The sequence below is a fragment of the Heterocephalus glaber genome, unplaced genomic scaffold (assembly GCF_053883595.1).
Source record: "Heterocephalus glaber isolate CG9 unplaced genomic scaffold, H.glaber_assembly_v1.0 deba00001608, whole genome shotgun sequence".
Lineage (NCBI taxonomy): Eukaryota > Metazoa > Chordata > Mammalia > Rodentia > Bathyergidae > Heterocephalus > Heterocephalus glaber.
Window position 1 is genome coordinate 29,906,575 of NW_028258379.1, and position 18,846 is coordinate 29,925,420.

At 40.4% G+C, this 18,846-nt stretch overlaps 1 protein-coding gene across 4 annotated transcripts in view; it reads right to left on the reverse strand.

Annotated features, from left to right (window-relative positions):
- The window catches only part of Rps6ka5 (ribosomal protein S6 kinase A5), a 270,771-nt gene that overhangs the window by 27,638 nt on the left and 224,287 nt on the right, over positions 1-18,846 (reverse strand). For all 4 annotated transcript variants that reach the window (XM_087195482.1, XM_087195480.1, XM_087195481.1 and 1 more), the window contains 5 exons: positions 8,246-8,396; positions 5,150-5,311; positions 3,856-3,981; positions 3,370-3,503; positions 2,525-2,618 (listed from right to left, as the gene is read on the reverse strand). In XM_087195482.1, coding sequence (XP_087051608.1) covers positions 2,525-2,618; positions 3,370-3,503; positions 3,856-3,981; positions 5,150-5,311; positions 8,246-8,396 — 667 coding nt within the window. The remainder of the gene's footprint in view (positions 1-2,524; positions 2,619-3,369; positions 3,504-3,855; positions 3,982-5,149; positions 5,312-8,245; positions 8,397-18,846) is intronic.

The following is an 18,846-nucleotide window of genomic DNA, read 5'->3' on the forward strand; positions in this document are numbered from 1 at the left end:
ATGAGATGAATGGTCCCAGGCTACTATAGATCAAACTAATTTTCATTCTACATCAGATGAATAAAGTGAAGGCTAAATGTTTGCTATGAGGATAGGCCACTGAGCCTCAAAATAAGAGGCAAGCTGGGATTTGAAAGTCACTTCTGTTCCTTATGATTGTGGGAATGCTGCTTTGCCTCTATGAACTTGAGAACCCTTTCCAATAAACTGAAGGTAAAATGAGAAAATGTATGTATGGTATCTTGAATAACAGCCTTCTAAAGATGTCCACGTCCTAGCCCTCAGACCTGTGGCTGTTACCGTAAACAGTGGAAGAGACTTTGCAGGTATGATTAGTGAAGGATCTTGAGATGCATTACTCATCAGGGTATGTAATATGGCATGGGACAACAGAAATAAGAGATTCAAGTATGGCATAGGAGGGTTGTCACAAGCTAAGGAACACGGGTGTCCTCTGCAAGCTAAAAGTGGCAAGTAAACAAACTGTGCCTGCCATCTCCAGAAGAAACCAGCTCTCCCAACATGTGGACTCTGAATCGATGAGACTGCTTTTGTGTTTCTCATCTCCAGACTGTAAGATAAATTTGTACTGTTTTAAAGTTCATGGTGACTTCTTACAACAGCAAGAGAAAACTCTTGGAGTGTGTAAAGCACCAATCATGGCACATAAAATGAACTGCTCTATCACAGTCAAGGTCTGAAGACCTACCTTTAATCAATGTCACCATTAGCTGAAACAGACCGTGGCTATGGGGATGATCTAGACAACTGTGTCACCAGCACGGGAAAAACTCAAGGTACATTTCAACAACTGCACATCAGAATAATGTATTTATACTAATGTGTATAAGATTACGTCATGAGGCAATTTATATTCTAGTAAGTTCTGAATATAGAAATAGCAAAGAATCAACTTGTGACATAAGTAAAAAATTAGGGATGTAGTTCCTGAGATCTAAATCATTCTGAAGGTCAAATATTAAATGTCTTGGTTGGGATACTGCTAGCGGCACAGATGCAAAACCCCAGAGTGGGCTGCCTATGGACATCCACTGTTACCTAGGTCAATACATGAATTTCTTCTCTATTTGCATAACAGTATTGTGCAGTCTCTTTTTAGCTACTCTAGTGAACAGGGCACTCACTCGCTCCACTAGAGTTGAGTTGCTCAATAGGTGGGAGACAATGGAGGAGCAAGAAGAGGGGTTCCTCTTGAGTTCCTGCTCAGAAGCAATCCTTTTCTGACTGTGCAACCTATGAGCTTGTGGGAGGTAATGCTAATTTGGGGTCCTGATTGCCTGGCATAAAAACCAGGCTGTGTTTCTGCCTCCTCTAAAGTGATAGAGTAAAATAATTACAAGCTGGGTGGGTGCTGATGTTGCCCTGCTTGAGCTCAGGTCCCAGCCTTATCACTTACAAACTGTGAGGCTCTGTTCCTGAACTTCTATGAGTTTCTGTTTTCTCATCTGGAAGAGTTGAGGTAAGGACTGAGATAAAACGTGAAGATATCTGGCACAGCAGTTATTATAGATATCGGTCATTGTAGACGCTACTCTTGACGCTGCCTGACCTTACAACAATGTGTCATTCTTGGTTACAGTACTTGGGGAGAGCAAAAGCTGTGGTGGAGAACTGAGTCCCAGCTCTCCTCCTCAAGGATGCCACAAGAGCACAATGAGGACAGCCCAGAACTGCACACCAGATTTTCCGTTAGACTCTCACTCACTCATTGTGTGATCTTGGTAAAAGTCTCCTGACCCTTTGGAATCTCAGTTTCTTCATGGGTAAACTTAGGCAAAGCACATTCAGGATTGGTTTTAGCTCCATGTTGTCTTAAGAAGGACTGTGTCATCCCTCCCAGTCTTAGGGGGAAAATACTGTAGTGGAACAATTTCAGACCTGGGAGGTAGCAGTGGGAAGGACTGAGAGGTGACATGGACCTGATACAGTGGCGCTCCTCTCATATCCCAAGTGACATGCTTCCATATTAGCTTCCGGTTAGAAAGCAAGACTTGAAGTGGAAGAGGGAGTGACAGGACCTGGCAGGGGGCTCAGCAGAATCTGCTACCTGGAACAAGAAGATGAAAGGGAGTATTTTTTGCCTTCTTCCTGTGTTTGCTCTTTAGCTTGTCATAATTGAGATTAAGACCACATTCTATTCAAGAAGTGAAAAGAAAGTTGCAGGCTCAAAATTACTAAGAACTAAGAGGTGTGCCACTGTGCAGTCACTAAACTACGGTGAGCAGCACCTGCTTTGGCAAAAAGCAGCCTGCAACAGTGGCACTGCGCTCCAGCTGTCTTCTTTCCATGTCATATGAGGGAGGAGAGAGGAAAGCAGGAGAGGCGAAAGGATGAACTGATTTGGGGGCTGGTAAGGGTGTATGTTTTGGTTTCTCTGCTCTTCCTAGTGGTTGAGTGATGTTCCATATTCCTGACTCTGATGCAGAAGACCCACAAAACTGGTGAGAAACAGAACGCTGTGTGTGATTTAGTTAGCATGCATAGAAAAGAACATGTGGAATACCTGATCATGAAACACTTCATGTAATTTCACGATACTGGGGTGTCCTTCACAGAGTTTCAGAGCTGTTATTTCTTTCTGAGTATTGGCTTCCATCCTATAAGATGAAACAGTTAGCACCTACATGTCTCTTCAAACAAGTTCTTAATGACAGTATTGGCCCAGCCCTAATTTTCTTTTTATTTACAGTGCATTCAGAACAAATTTACAAAAGAGTAATGAATCAAATCACTCACCAGAAAAGTTAAAGTTATTTTTGGAGAAAATGATTATGAGTCAGAAAAGAGCCAGTCATATGAAAAAAAAATGGATGCTCTATTTGCCTAGCAATTTGGTAACACGACTGTACAATCATGGGCTGGAGATATGCCTCCGTGAATGAACACTTGCCTAGCATGTGTGAGGCTTGGGATTCAATCCTCAGTACAGGCAAAAAAAGACTACACAATCATGAAGGTAATAATCAGTAACAAAAATAATGACTATCAAAGCTATCATAGCTTGTTAAATAATTTCAGAGAAAAGTACATCATAGATGCAACTAATAGAAATAGTAATAGCTGCTGAAATCACTAAGCAAGTCTGATTAAATATATTATACAAGAAAGTTTTCCCATAATAATCTCAAGCATATAACATTATAATTAAAATCAAAAATGGATTACTTTACCAGAAAATATTTATTAGGTCTAAAAGTATAATGAATCAACTAATGAGCCCAGCAGCTAAGCTCCTAGGTAGAAAGGCTTGCAATATATTATTGATTTCTTTTTCAATAAAAATTTCTTAATTTATGAATTAATTGACTCAGATAAACACAAGAGCAAGACTTCAAGAAATGGGTATACCTTTTGCTGATTATTTTTACTGCAAATGCTTGGTTACTTTTTTTGTGTATACACTTTCGACAAATTGAAAAACTTCCTTCTCCTAGTGGTTTGTCCTTTAGATCTAGGTCATAGTGTTGATAGAATGGAGAATCCTGGTAAGAAACCAACATCATTTAACTTAAGAAAAGGTTAGTAATACACAAGGAATAAGTAAAACTGTAAAGTAATATAACATTATTAATATTAATAAATATGAATGAAATATATTTATCATCTAAAATTCATCTTATTTCTATTCATCTCATTTCTATTTTTATCTATATCATTAATTTAAGGTACATACTTCTTTATTGTAAAAAGGAGCTCATTCAAATCGACGTTAAGAATTCTGAAATGCTAATACTGTTATATCCACTTATTTACTCCAAAACTGACGGAACTTGAGAATGCTTGTGTTAATACTTAAACATTCATGCAAACCACAAAGTGACCACGCGTCTATACCTTCATCATGGCACTCCTGGCAACATGTGTCATCCCAGGACGTTCCACTTCCATGTGAAACTGAAGAGGATCTATCACAGCGGCATTACGCTTGAATAGGATAGAAGGAGCAACAAAAGAATAGCCCTAAACAAGAGAAGGAAAGGTGAAGAATGAAGACTTGCCATTCTGCAGTTTAGCATAGACTAGATTAGGATGATTTTTTTTCTTAGAAAAACACTCAAATAATTGTTGAGATGAATCTAATTTCATTTTATTTGTAATCCCAAATGTAGAGTTATTTCAATTAGATGGAAAAACGCTTTTCAGAAGGAGATAATGCCATCTTCTGGTAGAATTAAACCAATTCAATAATAAAGGTAGAAAAACACTTCTTTCCTATCCTATCCCCAAAACTAACTGACTCAGAGCTATACTTCTTTTGCTTTTTGTTGATAATTATTTGCTTATAAACATTACCTGATGTCCCAAAAAAGATACGGTCAAGATATCAAACATAGTAGTCTAAGTTTCAAACTAGAAAATACCAGTGCTACTGGGTTTCAAACTAGAAAAATAACAATTTTCATTAAAGTTAGTTTCTAGTTCAGCAATTATTTGACTTGTATTCTATTTCTTGAGAATATTTAAATTTAACATTGGGTTTTGAAAAGGAGCCAATCTATGACACAATGATGTGGTGAGCCAGAAGTGATATAATGATGCATGATTAATATGTCCAAGATGCACCATTCACTAGTTCATTAACAAACATCTACTAAGTGTGTGGTCATATGCTAGACAGTGACGTGAAGTGAGCAAGAGACACAGCCTGGATGGTCAGATTAAATCACACTACAGGCACTTAGAAGAGTGCCGATTAATAGACTATTTATCTTAAGTCTGATAAAGAATTTTTCTATATATAAAATTCTTTCTCAGTCTTTATGAGTGGGAAAGCAGTAAGATTATTCCCTGAAGATAAAAAATGAGACAACATTATGAACTAAAAAATGTTTTACATGAACTGGGGTAAAAATGCAGCATTATTGTAATTTCTATTAAAAGGACCTGAACAAAAATAAAACATTAGGAATAAAATTAAGGTTTCCTTATACAAAAATAAATGCATAAATAATACCTGCTACTTAGCAACCATTAGCTTCAGTTAGCAATCTGAAATATCTCTATACTTAATACTTTTGAAGATTAGAGAACCCCAGTTTTAAGATGCCAACAAAACGACTTTAATATGGGGAAACTGATCTTTTTCCCAAAGCAACATGGCCCACATATGCGAGCACCGGGGGATTACCTGGAACAACCTCTCGGAGCTCTGGGGCAGGGCTGCGGGAGAATAGGTGGGGTCCATCTCTGTGAATTCTTCGGCAAAGTTACTCACATCTAATTCATCCCGGATAACTGGCTTAAATGGTGCAGGGACTTTTTTGGCAGCTAAGTCATCCCAATTTATTTTCTACAGCAGAGAAAGAAGATTGGTAAAAAGCAGAAGTAAACAAAATTTATATATCGTCTATTAATAACAAAGACAGATGAGTATTTTAATTAATTGGGAGAGACGTTAAAAATAATGGCACATATTTCAAATTGATGACCCCCCTGCCCCACCCCCATCCCCTTTCCTAGCTGTAGCACAAAGCTCCTCCAGCAGAGGCTGTTTCTGCAAGGGACCCTCTTCTCTCCCCGTGAGTCTCACCGTATCCTCTAGGGGGCACCAATACACTCTAGTTCACCCTTAGAAATACCAGAAAAATTACTTTTGCCCTAAACCTTCTGGCAAAGGCCCCCAAAAACAAAAACCCTAAAACAAAACAAAGCAAAACAAAAATGCAATAAAGGGCTTTAAATGTTCTGTGGATATTAACTCTAAAGAAATATCTCTATATTCTAGAGGCAGTGTTAACTGAGGTCTCCCTTGTACTTGCTTTTCCTCTGGGTCATCTGGATAGATTAAAAAAATCCACTATTAATCAAGCATCTGCTTATGTCCATAAGTTTAAATGAAACTATTACAGTGATGCAGGTGCTCTTTCCTCATTCAATTGTATGCAACATTTTAGATCCTGCCTCTTATCTTCCCTGAAGGATAAACCATGCCCATATTAGACACTTATTGAGTAATTGACATTTTTTATATTATTCAAATTCAACCCTCTTTGTTTCTTTATGTTCCTTTTTCCACTTAAAATATCCTTAGATAATACTTAATGACTTTGACAGATCTGCCATTACAAAATTTCTTCAACTCTAAAATGGCATTATTGATAGTACAACATATCCATAAGAAAGGAAACAGCATTATTAGAATCATGAGATGATGTTCATTGTAAGATGCATACTGATTTTAGTGAAGGTAAAATGTGAAAACCTGTACCTCCTAGTTGATGAATTTCACTAGGTTTAATTGCTACCACTAAATGTTTTTATTATGCTTCCCTGTGGAAGCAAAGGAAATAAAATCATTAAATTACAGATCTTTACATTTTCCTTTCCAGCTAGAATGAGTTTAAAGATAATTTAGTTTATCCTCTTTATTTGATCCAGAAGGAAACTGAGGCTCAGAAATAATTACCCTTTTCCTTTAAACCCTAGCTGGTGGAAGAATCAGGATTTGAACAGTTTCTTGACTTTCTGGCTAGTGTTTCTCTCTCTCTCTCTCTCTCTCTCTCTCTCTCTCTCTCTCTCTCTCTGTGTTCTTTTCTCTATATGGCTGTAATGTTTCCCATTTAAAAGTATATAATTTGCACTTGGCTATTGTAGTTTCTAAAAGAAACTTCTAGAGTAAAGGGGTAATTTAGAGAAGTATGTTGTTAGCATGAAAATGTTTTGATAAGCAGAAAATTGAATGCTACTCTGTGATACTTCCCACTCCTGCAACATTTACGGGACAAGACCACTTAGGTCTTTACAAGTAGAATTCTGATCATTCTAAAAGTTTATCATTTAAAAAGTCAAAGCAATTAAATAGTTTTAAATTACTACTCTATCAAGAAGAGAAATTTTTCTAATATGAAAGACATTGCAATATTCACAAATACAGGGAACAATAAAGAAAAAGATCCTAGGAAAATACAATTGGGGTTATTTTGCTTAAATACTTTCTTGAATTTTACTTGATTGTTAATTTTTCAAGCAAATTTAGGAGTAAGATTTGAAATAGTTTGTTCAAATAGTAATCTTTCTAAGCCATATGAATTTATGAAATAAATATTGAGATCATTTTATCTAAATGTATTTTTCATTGAACTGTAAAATGTGAAGTAATATTTTAAAAATGATAACACTGAGGGACTGAAATAAACATGCTCTTTTTTGAGCACTGAAGTATACAGGGATAGTTCTTATTTTCAATGAATATTTGTTTTTCTATATTTAAGAAGCAGTAAATAATAAGAATGCTTGACAATTTTTTGTATATTCATTTGTGTTGGTGATAAAATTTTAGTTCACAGACTAGGAAAGAAAACTTGCATGATATAAACATTTAGATCATGCTTGCTGATGTGCTGAAAGTATTTCAAAACATGTTTAGCATATTAGAAATTAAGGCCATGGTATCCCAGGTTTGACCACTTAAACAATCTAGTCAATTCAGTCATTAATATTTGGCGGATTCTAGGACTAAATTGAGCAAACAAAACTGTACATTATTGTGTTATTGCTCAGTAGAGTGGTCTATCAGGTTTTTTTCTTTGTAAGAAAAGCACAGTCACAGGGACAAAGAAAATAAAGAGATAACTGTATATGCCATAGATGTGTGCTGAGAAACAGGTTTTAATTTTCTAAGACTTTTTCCGGGAGCAGAAGAAGAAATGAAATTACTATCTAAAAGGTGAAACATGGTGCCAGTAACAGCTCATGGGCTGAGAGAAGCAAGAAATGTGACAAGTTTCCTTCGTCCGTATGCCAGAATCCCAGAGACATAAATGGAAACTCAGAAACGAACTGATCAGTATGGAAAAAGCAGACTGACATTACTATGATCCTCCTCACTCCCATTATCCTTAGGGAGGAAAAGACTACTCAGGTCTGCATAAAGAGAATTCTGGTCCTTCCTAATGGGTCTCTGTCATTAAAAAAAAAAGCTGGGCATGGTGGTGCATTCTGGGAGGGAAGGCAGGACTGAAAGTTCAAGCCCAGCCTGGGCAACTTGGAAACTTAACATCTTAGGGAGATGCTCAAAAAATAAAAATTTTAAAAAGGCTGGAGATGTAGCTCAGGGCTGAGGCCCTGGGTTCAATCCCCACAACCACAAAAGAAGAGAGAAAAAGTCCTAACATAGGTGGAAAATGACCCCCAGAGGAACTGTGTTGGGTCTTCTCAGCAAGAATGCCTAGCACTCTGACAACAGCAGGGGTATGAAACTATCTATCTGCTCAACAAATTTCACCTGAAAGAAGAGGTGCTCTTTAATTTCATCTGCATCCCGTGGGCCACATCCCAGTCTCTTCTTGGGATCTTTCATCAGCAGACGCTGAATCAGGTCTTTAGCTAATGCACTCATGTCTTGGGGATATGGAGGCTCACTTTTTAATATTCTCCTGTAGGTGATAAAATTTACTGTTAAAACAACCAGAGGATGAGGTTACAAGTGGCAGTATTTTTAGCAAAAACAAGTATGGTGAAACCCTCTGAAACTGAACTACGTGCACGAGAGAAAAATACTTAAGATGGCTAAAAAAAGTAAAAAAAAACCTTAAGAACCAATAAAGTTACAAAAGTATTTGAAATGAGATATCATGAAGTCATATTTCTGAAACTCAAATGAGCAGAAATAAAACATATTCGATCATTTTTCAGTATAAGTCAATCCCATTGGAAAGCTAAAATCCCCAATATTTCAGTGGGAAAAATAACAAGAGGTAGGGCTTGAGACTGGATTAGATCTCCTACATATAGACTAGGCTCTCTAATTCAAAACTTTACCACACAAAGAACTAGGAAAATTCAGGTAAGTGAATTCAGCACTCAGATTTAAAAGGACAAAAGAGAACTTCGACTGTCTCCACCTCCTGCCTCCTCCCCTGTGGGCCAACAGGAATGAAGAGGAAAGTCCCCCGAGACAGGGCAAGTTAGAGCCACTGGGATATGAGCCACCTCTTGATATCTGAAAACAGGTACTAGAGCTGTGGCTTTCATGGGCTGAAAGCGTCTGGTTCATTATTTGCTGCTGCAGATAGACGGGCAAGCCAGATCAGTAATTTATTGAGAAAAATAATGAGTGATTAAAATTAAGAACCTCATTATAGTATGGATGAAGCTGAGCATTTACTTCATTATTTGGATTTACAGATCCCCTGTTGTGCATATTAATAACTATTATGGCACAAAAGCAGACAATAAATGTGCAAGAGACAGTACACTGTGGTAAGACAGTGGACTCCGGGGCCAGATTGAGTTCAAGGCAGGTTTTCTTTCTTATGGGCAATGTGACCTTATTAACCTCTCTGTGCCTATTTTTTCACCTGCAAAATGGGAACAGCAGCAGTACCTAAAATAAGTATTATGCATTAAGATGTGGATTGTGTCTCACATAGCACCTGGCACAGAGCACATGCTTAGAGATTGGACTCTTACTCATTGTTCTAAATCAACCATAAAGAAAACAGACATAGATGTCACATTAAGTATCCACTGAAAAATATGAAATGATAACGGAACTACATTTTGAGAAAAAATTATAGCAATGTTTTTAATGTCAATTTTAATTTTACTTCTAGCACTCCATTCTGGGAACCCAAGAAAATATCAGAGAACAAGAAAAGAATCCCCTCTTCTGCTGCTTTGTTAACATGTTCCCACTGGCCTGAACCACCAGTAGTACATGCGTGACTGTCCCACAAGTACCACCAGTGGTTCACAGCCACCCAGCACTGAGACACGCACATTACAGCCCTGCTGTGAACGTGTGAATGTTCTCTCACTGTTCACTGTTTGCAGTGTTCCTAGCATTATGAGAGATGGTCCTCTCCTTGGGTCAGGCACAGGCATATATCTGAGAAAGAAATGGGAAGCTCCTTCTCAGGGAAAAATAAACATAGCCCTTCCTATTTTCTCTGCTTTTACTGTACTTTTCGTAGGAAAGAATTCTCATGTAAAGGATCGAGGTATAGATAAATGTGCTGCTGGTGACATATGCTATTGCTTTGTGGCAGCGAAATATGCAGCGTGGCTGACATCATCTTAGGGTATCTTAGGGTACTGGCATTGCACCATTTACTACTTCTTATATGTTAGGCAGGTTACAATGTGTGTTGGAAATCTACTCTGTATCCAGTGCTGGGGAAAGCAAAATTAGTCCTGTGCAGATATAGGAAACAGAAATGTCCACCATGGTGGGTCCATCCTGAAAAGAACCATTAGAGAACAATGATGGCTCTGCTGAATCACCAAGCCTGGACAGAGAAGCACAGGAGATCCTGGCCCAAGCCAGGAGCTCGTCCCAGGTAAAAAACAGTACTGGTGTGCAACTGAGTCAGTGCCATGAGCTGCATGCAGGGAGCTGAAATCTTAGATTCTTATAAGGTAAAGAGTACATCAGGAATAAAATGAATGGAAATGTGATGGAACTTCTGCTGCCAGCAGTGCTGGCGAGTGAGCATGGAGACCTATGGGCAACAGTCCTAAACCATTCCCTTTCCCGAGAATCTAGCCAGAACCAACACGAGTAGCCCTAGAAGATGATGGTGAATATTCCACCACCCCAGCCTGGACAGCAAGACCGGGAGGCACGCAGGCGACTCCCTGAAGGACACCACTCAGATTCCCATCATCTTGGTAAAGGTGGGGGGGCCCACAGGGTTTCGCTGGTCACGTGGGAGGTTCTGCAGCTTATTCCTGTTAGAAAGCTGCACGTCAGGAAGAGGCCAGGAACCAGGGTGGGGAGGTGGAGAGAAGGAGTTCACCCTTTTCTCCCTGGGAGGATGACCCTGGATTTGTTTTTCTCTTATACTGTTTCCTTGAGATGTACCAGGTTAAAATGAATGTGGCAGCTGTGCCAGGTTGTTGACAGCCAGGTCTGGAAGAGAGCCTCACCTCGCTGAGATGTGAGCAGGCACACAGACCCTGAGGGCTTTCTCTTCCAGGACTGTGTTAAGGACTTAGGGAGCACGAGCTTCTGTGTTACTCTTCTACCCAGGTAGTTATAAGATAAAATTGCTGTGCCGATTCCCATGCTGGGGTCATCCACATGCGCTGCATGGTCTTCTCACTGTTGGCTGAGTGTGTGCTCTGTGGGCTGGGAAGCCTGGCCCAGGTGGCCAGAGGGCCCCTGAAGAGCTGTGTTTGATGCTGTCATGCTGACACACTTTCCTGTCCTGGCCCCTCTCAGGAGGGCAAGGAACTAAATAACACTGGTGCCAGATTCCAGCTGTTTGTAACATGTGAATGTGCATGTTGATCAGAACCTGGGCCCTGCTGGCAGCACAGAATGGGCACTGCAGAGGTGGTGACGGTGGCGGACTCCCACAGAACACTTGTCACTAATAATACCAGAGCATCCTGCAGCAAGGGCAGGGAGACATTTCTTGGCTATTGTTGCTACTTCACCTCCTCCAATTTGTTTGATTTTGAAAATCCCAACTAATTTTTTTCCTTGCTTCAAAATGGATCTGGGAAATTCCAGAAATGGACTGCAATTAGGTCCAAATAAATCTTAGCACCTTCTAGAAAACCAGAACAGGCCCCGAGTTGATACAACACATTCAACACTTCATGTGTGTTATCATGTAGTTCATACAGAATCCTATCAAAGACCACGAGTATCATCCTTGTTACAGAGGACAAAAGTCACTTCAAAAAAAGGGAGAAAAATATTAATTAAAATTTCAACAAGACATTTTCAAATATAAGTGATTAACATTTGTGAGAATAAGAACATGACACAGCTCAGAACATTCTGAAAAAGAAAATCAGGTGATTTGTCTATTTATTAAAGTTTATTATGAAGTAAAAATGTAAAAGTGAGGTTGTAGCAAAATGAATCAACAGTAAAATCAAGTGAACAGAAGAGACATCTTGAAAACACCCAGGCGTTTATAAAACCTAGTGACCAACCTACTCTCTCGGCTGCACTATTCAACAAATGAGTTGAAACCCGCCAAGACCCTGCTTTCCACCACAACACCAAACAAACTCTGCATGGATTGGCAAGTTACATGTAAAAAAACAAAAAGAAATAAAATTAAAGTCCATAATAATGTAAAAATGAATACAAATATTTTTCCTATTTCAGTTTTTGAAAATCTTGGTAGTAAAAGAAATTCACAACTGATTAGCTTCAGAACTTACAGAAAGAAGGGTAAGGATACTAAGTTTAAATTAAACCTCTGACCAGAGAGGGATGATGGATGGGTAGACAGGCCATAAGCAAGGATGGTGAGATACTCACGGTTCAGTCTAGGTGGTGAGTATGTGGGCGTCCAGTGTAACAAATGTTTGAAAACTTTCATAATAAAATGTTTTAGACAAAAATGAATCTACAAAACATTGTGCATGTGTTTTCTGTTAACTGAAATATACAATAAAGAACGTTGCTAAGAAAGGATCACTGACTTCACACAGCAGTGTTCGCAAGAACGGGCAATGTTCCTTCCTCACCCTAACAAGGTCTTTATTCAAGGGCACTTTTTCAGAGCAGCCTTCCTAACCATTCTACTCAGTTTGGCTGCTTCCACATCTTTGTTCCTTTACTCTATTTTTCTTCATGGCACATTGTATATTTGTCTATTATTTACCTCTCCCAACTAAAACGTAAGCTCTAAGAGAATAAGGATTCTGTTTTGTTCACTGACTTATTCTCAATTTAGTGAATAAGTAAGTGCCTAATATGAGACACTACATCTTGCTCATTCGGGAGCTTTCTTCCTCAGTTTCACTGAGATACCTGCCTTTAGGGCGTGTCTGCAGATGGCATGCATCCTAATACATCATTTGTTTGGTTCTATTTTTCTTCCATTTAAAAGTTCATAATCTTTCATATTTCATCACTTCATGTTGTTGACTCTCACTTTCTGGTTCTCATATGATCTCAGAATTACAGAATTATTTATCTGTCATCCTAAGTTAGAAAGAGCTTTCAGTAAACTTCCTGCACTGTAAATTTTGGCCCATTACTGGAATAGTTAAGTATATCGTACAGCATTCACTAAGTAGTATACTATACAGTGCTTAGAAAGAATTTGTAATTACAGAATGTTATGACATAAACTTAAGCAACAACTGAGAAATATAAAATCATGTTTCTAGTAAGAGAACATCATACTAGTAAAAAAGTAACTATTAAAATATTAACAGGGTTTGTCTTTGGGTGTTATTACTGACAGTTTCCCCCTTGTGAATGTTTTAAGCTATTATTTACATTACTTTTAGAATAGCAACAATAAAATGAACTTCATTTACAAATCACAAACCTACTGGCAGGAGTGGTGGAGAGGAAGAGGGTCTAGAAGCTCCTGTGCACGGCTCCCTGGGCAGCTGCGCATGCTTGCCACCACCTGAATGACATTCTTTCCCCTGGGCCCTGGCCTATGCTGCATCTGCACCTGCATCCCTGTTGTGAACACCTCCCTGGCAACTTGGTCCCCAAGGAACTACACTTCCTTTGTACTTCCACAGCATTCTGCTCACCACTCATACATTTGTCAAAACTCCCTGATACAATGGATTTTCACGTATTTCTTCCACATCTTCGCATATACCATGTAAATTTTCTTAGGACAAGACTAGGCCCTTATATTTCTCTTCCTTGGTAGGAGTAAAAAAATATTCAGCAAGTACTCCATTGATTAAAGAAACCAACTCCTTTCTGTCTGGAGGCCATTATTTTGCAGCCCTTTACCTGAAATAAACATCTGCTGGACTATGAACGGCAGCAATGGTGCAGACATAAGCATTCCCCAAGAGACAGCATGAAGCAACCTTCCAGTCACTTGGTACTGGACCCAGTCCAACCTCACAGCCAGTCTGCATCTGCAGGCAGCTGCTCCCCAGTTTCTTCATGTGTACGGTGCTACTACCTACTTGTCAGGGTTGGAAGGATTCCAGCCCAGAATGTGAGTGGGCTTCTCTGCACAGAGCTTGGCACGCAGTGGTCCCGGGGAGTGGTGCCGTGGCTGCAGCTGCAAAGGAGTGAGCCTTCCTCCAGTCATGGGTCTGGGTGCCCCAGAGGCAGAGTCCCAGGCCACTGTTTCCCTTTGGGTGTCATGGAGTACTTCCTTGGTCCATGTAACCTGTTTCCCTCAGCCTCACAGTTGAGTCATTAAGAACAATGAAATGATCTGGGCGTGGTGGTCCATGCCTATAATCCCAACTAGTCAGGAGTCTAAAGCAGGAAGACTGAATTAGAGGCCACTTTGGGAAACACAGAAAGGCCCTATCTAAAAAACAAGAGAGAGGGAGAGATTGAGATTTCTACTGAGAGTCTGAGTTTTTGGCTGAAGTCTTCACCTGCTTCTGTGAAATCTTCAACTGTTCTTATGAAGCTGTAAATACAGTCATGTGCTGCGTAACACTTTGGTCAGTGATGGACTGACTACACAACAGTGATCCCACAAGACTGTATCGCCTCTTAGTTTGTCTAAGTCTACGATGTTCACACAATGAGGAAATCACTTAAGGATGTGCTTATTAGAACATCTCTCAGGACGCAGTGTCCCAATGTAGTCCTCTTCACCCTCACATAAGGCATCCTGTTTCCTTCTCTGCCCAGCACACTGCCCCGGTCTCCTGCCCCCACTGCCTGGGAAGCCATCTGCCACTGCTTCTGGTGTCCAAGGAGGAAAGCTCTGTTCCTTACAAAGTTAGGGGAACCAAAGATGTATGCATGATCTGGCAGACTGTGCCGAAAAGAGCTTTCTTTTGAACTTACAGCATCTTCTTCCTAAAAGACCATGGTAGCTACTACCCTGAACTGCCTTCTTCTCAATGGCTAAGGTTTCCTTAGTGCACCAAGCTGGTATGCCTGGGCTTGGACACACCTTAGGTGAGGGCACTCACTCTTGCTTTTATTGGCAAACCTCACCCTGTAGGCTTCTCTGAGGCCCAGCCATGTGCCGGAAGCTCTTGCTTCCCTGACTCCTTGGTTATCAATATTAGAGTACTTCTCTCTAACCAGGGCACAATGATGCCGGCAGGAAAGGGTACAGAACCCAGAACCTGGGGTGCTGTGGAGCAAAGCAGCTGCATGACACGATACAAGAGTGGCAGTGTTTGGCACCCACAGCAGAGTGGAATTCAAGAAATTTCAGAGTTTGCTAAATGGACAAGAGCCAGAGAAAAAGAGCTAAGTACAGAGGCAAAATTCACCCCAAAGGATGAAGGCTTTTGGAGGGTTATGGACAACCATAAGCACATGAGAAATCCAGGTTGCTCCAGAGACTGAGAGAGCCATAAGTCAGACGGTCCAATGACTTCTCCCCATGGCTCTTTTCCAGAATGTGCGAGGCTGACCTTTTACATTTCACGTTGATGGGAGGAGGAAAGCACAGGCCTGGGGCAGATGGTGGCATAAACCACTGGTTGCAAAGTGACCACACGGGGGCATCGTGTTAGAAACAGCAGAGGGCCAGGCCTCAGGCAGGAGCTGTCAAAGCGAGGGAGGCACAGGGTATGATAACCAGGCTGGTAACTGTTTCTGATGGACCTGCACAGCAGGCAGGATTATCCCACCACTCCATGCCCCCGGGCACCAAAGCAGTGTCTCAGAGCAATAGCAGTGCGGTGTGATTCTCCCCCAAGGCTGACATGAGGAAAAGCGAGTCTGAGCTGAGGAATGTGTGCATCAAGGGGCAGTGGTTTCACCCTGCCCCACTCCTGCATGGTCCCCGGTTCAGTTCCTGGACTCTGGACTGAAGGTGCAATTGCAACAAGTAGAAGAAAGGGTACCAGCAGGTGGACAGTGATGGTGACAATGCTAACAGACCCTGGAGAGCAAGTCAAACACCCTGGGAGGCAGAGATGCTGACAGTAGATACAGAATTACCTACAATGAAGAAGAAGAAAAAATGAACAGCAAACTGAGAATCAAGGAAGCCTTTTAAATATGCCAATGAAGACTTTTATCAGCTGGGCGTGAATCCCAGGGCTCAGGAGGTTGAGGCAGGAGGATCACTGTGAGTTTGAGGCCAGCCTGGGCCTATATATTGAGACCTTGTTTCAAAAAACTAAAAACCAAAACAAACAAACAAACAAAAACAACAACTACAACAAAGCCAAAAAAGAATTTTATCATAAAGACTTAAGAAGCGAGCCAAGGAAAAAAATAAATTTGAACTCTTCTTAAAATAAGATAAAAATAATGATACTTATATTCTTTCTTGGGGGAATATGTTCTTCTCAATTCTCAATATCTATTATCCATTTTGGCCTTCATTTGCCCTTTTGGCTTCTCACACCAGAGAAACAATGTGATGTTTAAATATGTGTGTCTAATTTATTTCGCTTAAGAGTATGGAAATAGGAAAAAAAGAAGATACATCATGTACAGTTAAAAATTCCCTATGATGAATGTTATCAATATGTGTATCTAAAATGTATCAATAAATATTTTGCTTAAAAAAAAAGGAGTATAGTCTCAAGGTGCATCTATTTACCTAGAAATATCTCAAGTTTATCCTTCTTCATAACAAAGTAATACTCCATTATATATATCAAAAAGACCTCTTCTTTATCCATTCATCTACTGATAGGCATTTGGGCTGTTTCCAAGATTTAGCTATTATACACTGTGCTGCTATAAACATGGGTATGCATATATCACTGTGGTACGATGCTTTTAACTCTTTCAGGAAGATACCCTTAGAAGGGGAATAACTGGGTCAAATGGAATCTCTTGTTTTAGTTTTTTGAGGAATCTCCATACTTATTTCCACAATGGTTGCACCAGTCTATACTCCCATCAACAGTGGAGAAGGGTTACTTATTCCCCACAGCCCCATTGGCATTTACTGGTTGATTTCTTGATATATATATATATTAATGATTGCCATCTCTTCCTCTTGAATTGTTCCTTTTACAAGGATGTAGTGTTCTTCTTTGTCTCTGTTAATCAGTGTTGGTTTGAAATCCACTTGATCTGCAAAGAGGATAGCTACTCCTGCTTTTTTTTGCATTCCTGTCACATGGAGTATCATTTTCCACCCTTGAACTTTCAATCTATGAGTTTCTTTTTGAATTAAGTGTGTTTCTTGTATAGAGCATATTGTTGGCTCTTGCTTTTTGACCCATTCTGCCAGTCTATTTCTTTTGACTGGTGAACTGAGACCATTAACATTGATGGTCATAATTGATATGTATTGACTTATCCTTATCATGACTTTTTCTTCTTGTTGGATTCTTCCCCTTTGCATTTAATTTCTTGTTGTGCCTGATGGATTCATTCTGCTGGGCTTCCTGGGGTTGTGACCCTCACTGTCTTTTCCCAAGATACTGTTTAAAATTTTTTGGAGTGCTGGTTTGGTATTCATGAAGTTCCTGAGGTGCTCTTTGTCATAAAGTATCTTATTTTTCCATCCATTATGAAAGATAGTTTTGCAGGGTGCATCAATCTGGGTTGGAGGTTGTTTTCCTTTAGGGCTTGAAATACATCACTCCAAGCTCTTCTTGCCTTGAGGGTTTGCATTGAGAAGTCTGCTGTGATTCTGATGGGCTTTCCTTTGTATGTGATTTGTTTCTTTTCTCTCACTGCTTGTAGAATTTTGTTCTTCTGTTGGGTTTCTGGAATCTTAACTATTATATGCCTATGTGTAGATTTTTTTTGATCATGGCTAGTGAGTCCTATATGCCTCACTTATCTTTATGTCAAGTTCTTTTCCCCTATTTGGGAAGTTTTCTGCCATTACTTCCTTGACTCCAATCACTCTGATATTCTTCTTCTTTGCATTGCCTAGCAGCTGCTGGCTTGATTTCTCATGGTCCCTTACTATTTTTAAGAAATTTTTATTTTCCTGGTCACTAATTGCAATCCTATCTTCTATATCTGAAATTCTCTCCTCACATTGGCTCATTCTGCTGCATAAACTTTCAATGGAGTTTTTAGTCTCCTAGAAATCTGTTTGCATCTGTTTTATGGATTCCATTTGTTTCCTACGTTGGGATTCCATCATATTCCTCAGCTCCTCTATTTTTTTATGCCTCCTCTCTATATTTGTTAATCATGTCTTGTACTATGGGCATAATCTCTGCTGTTATCTGAGAAATTATTTCTGATTTCATTTTTTCCAGGTCCCCTTTCATTGTCAGTTCAGGGAGTCCAGGTGGTTGAGTATCAGATTGTTCCATCTTATTGCCCTTTGGGGTTCCCTTAGGTGATCTGAAAGTCTGGTTTTGGGACTTATTTAAGTGTCTTCTCATTTCAACAGATGCAGCCTGCTGTGCCTTTGTTGAGGTGACTTTTTGCTCATCCAGTGGTCTTGAATTCTCAGCAAGCCAACGAACAGCCTTTACTCTGCTGCTCACCAGTACACCAATTCCTGGATTCAAGAGTGGTGGCTTTGTAGATCCCTGAGCTGACCTGATGTCTGGGCGGGCTTCTGGCTGGGGCCTGAGCACCCTTGGGATGGTATTTAGGCATGCCTCTTGCTGGGGCCCCTATGTAGCTCTTGTCTGGGAGGGCCTTTGGTTGGGGGCTGTGCACCCCAGTTCCTGTTGTCTGCATAGCCTTTGGCTAGGGTCTCCTCACACTTATCAATGGTATCGGGGCAAGCCTCTGGGTATTGCTTGTGTGCCTGTACAGCTCTTCTCCAGGCGGGTCCTGGCTGTGGCTGATGGAATGGCGGGCCTCCGGTGGGAGCCCGCATGCCCGTGCAGCTACTCTCTGGGCAAGCTCCTGGCCTGGTGGGGTTGTGCCTGAGTCTCTGGTGTCGGAGCAGACCCCTGGCTGGGATCCTACTGCAGCTGTGCTGGTCTGGGCCACACAGCTGCTCCCCAGGATCTGCACGCACCCACCGATGGAATGGCGGGCCTCCAGTGGGAGCCTGCGTGCCCATGCAGCTC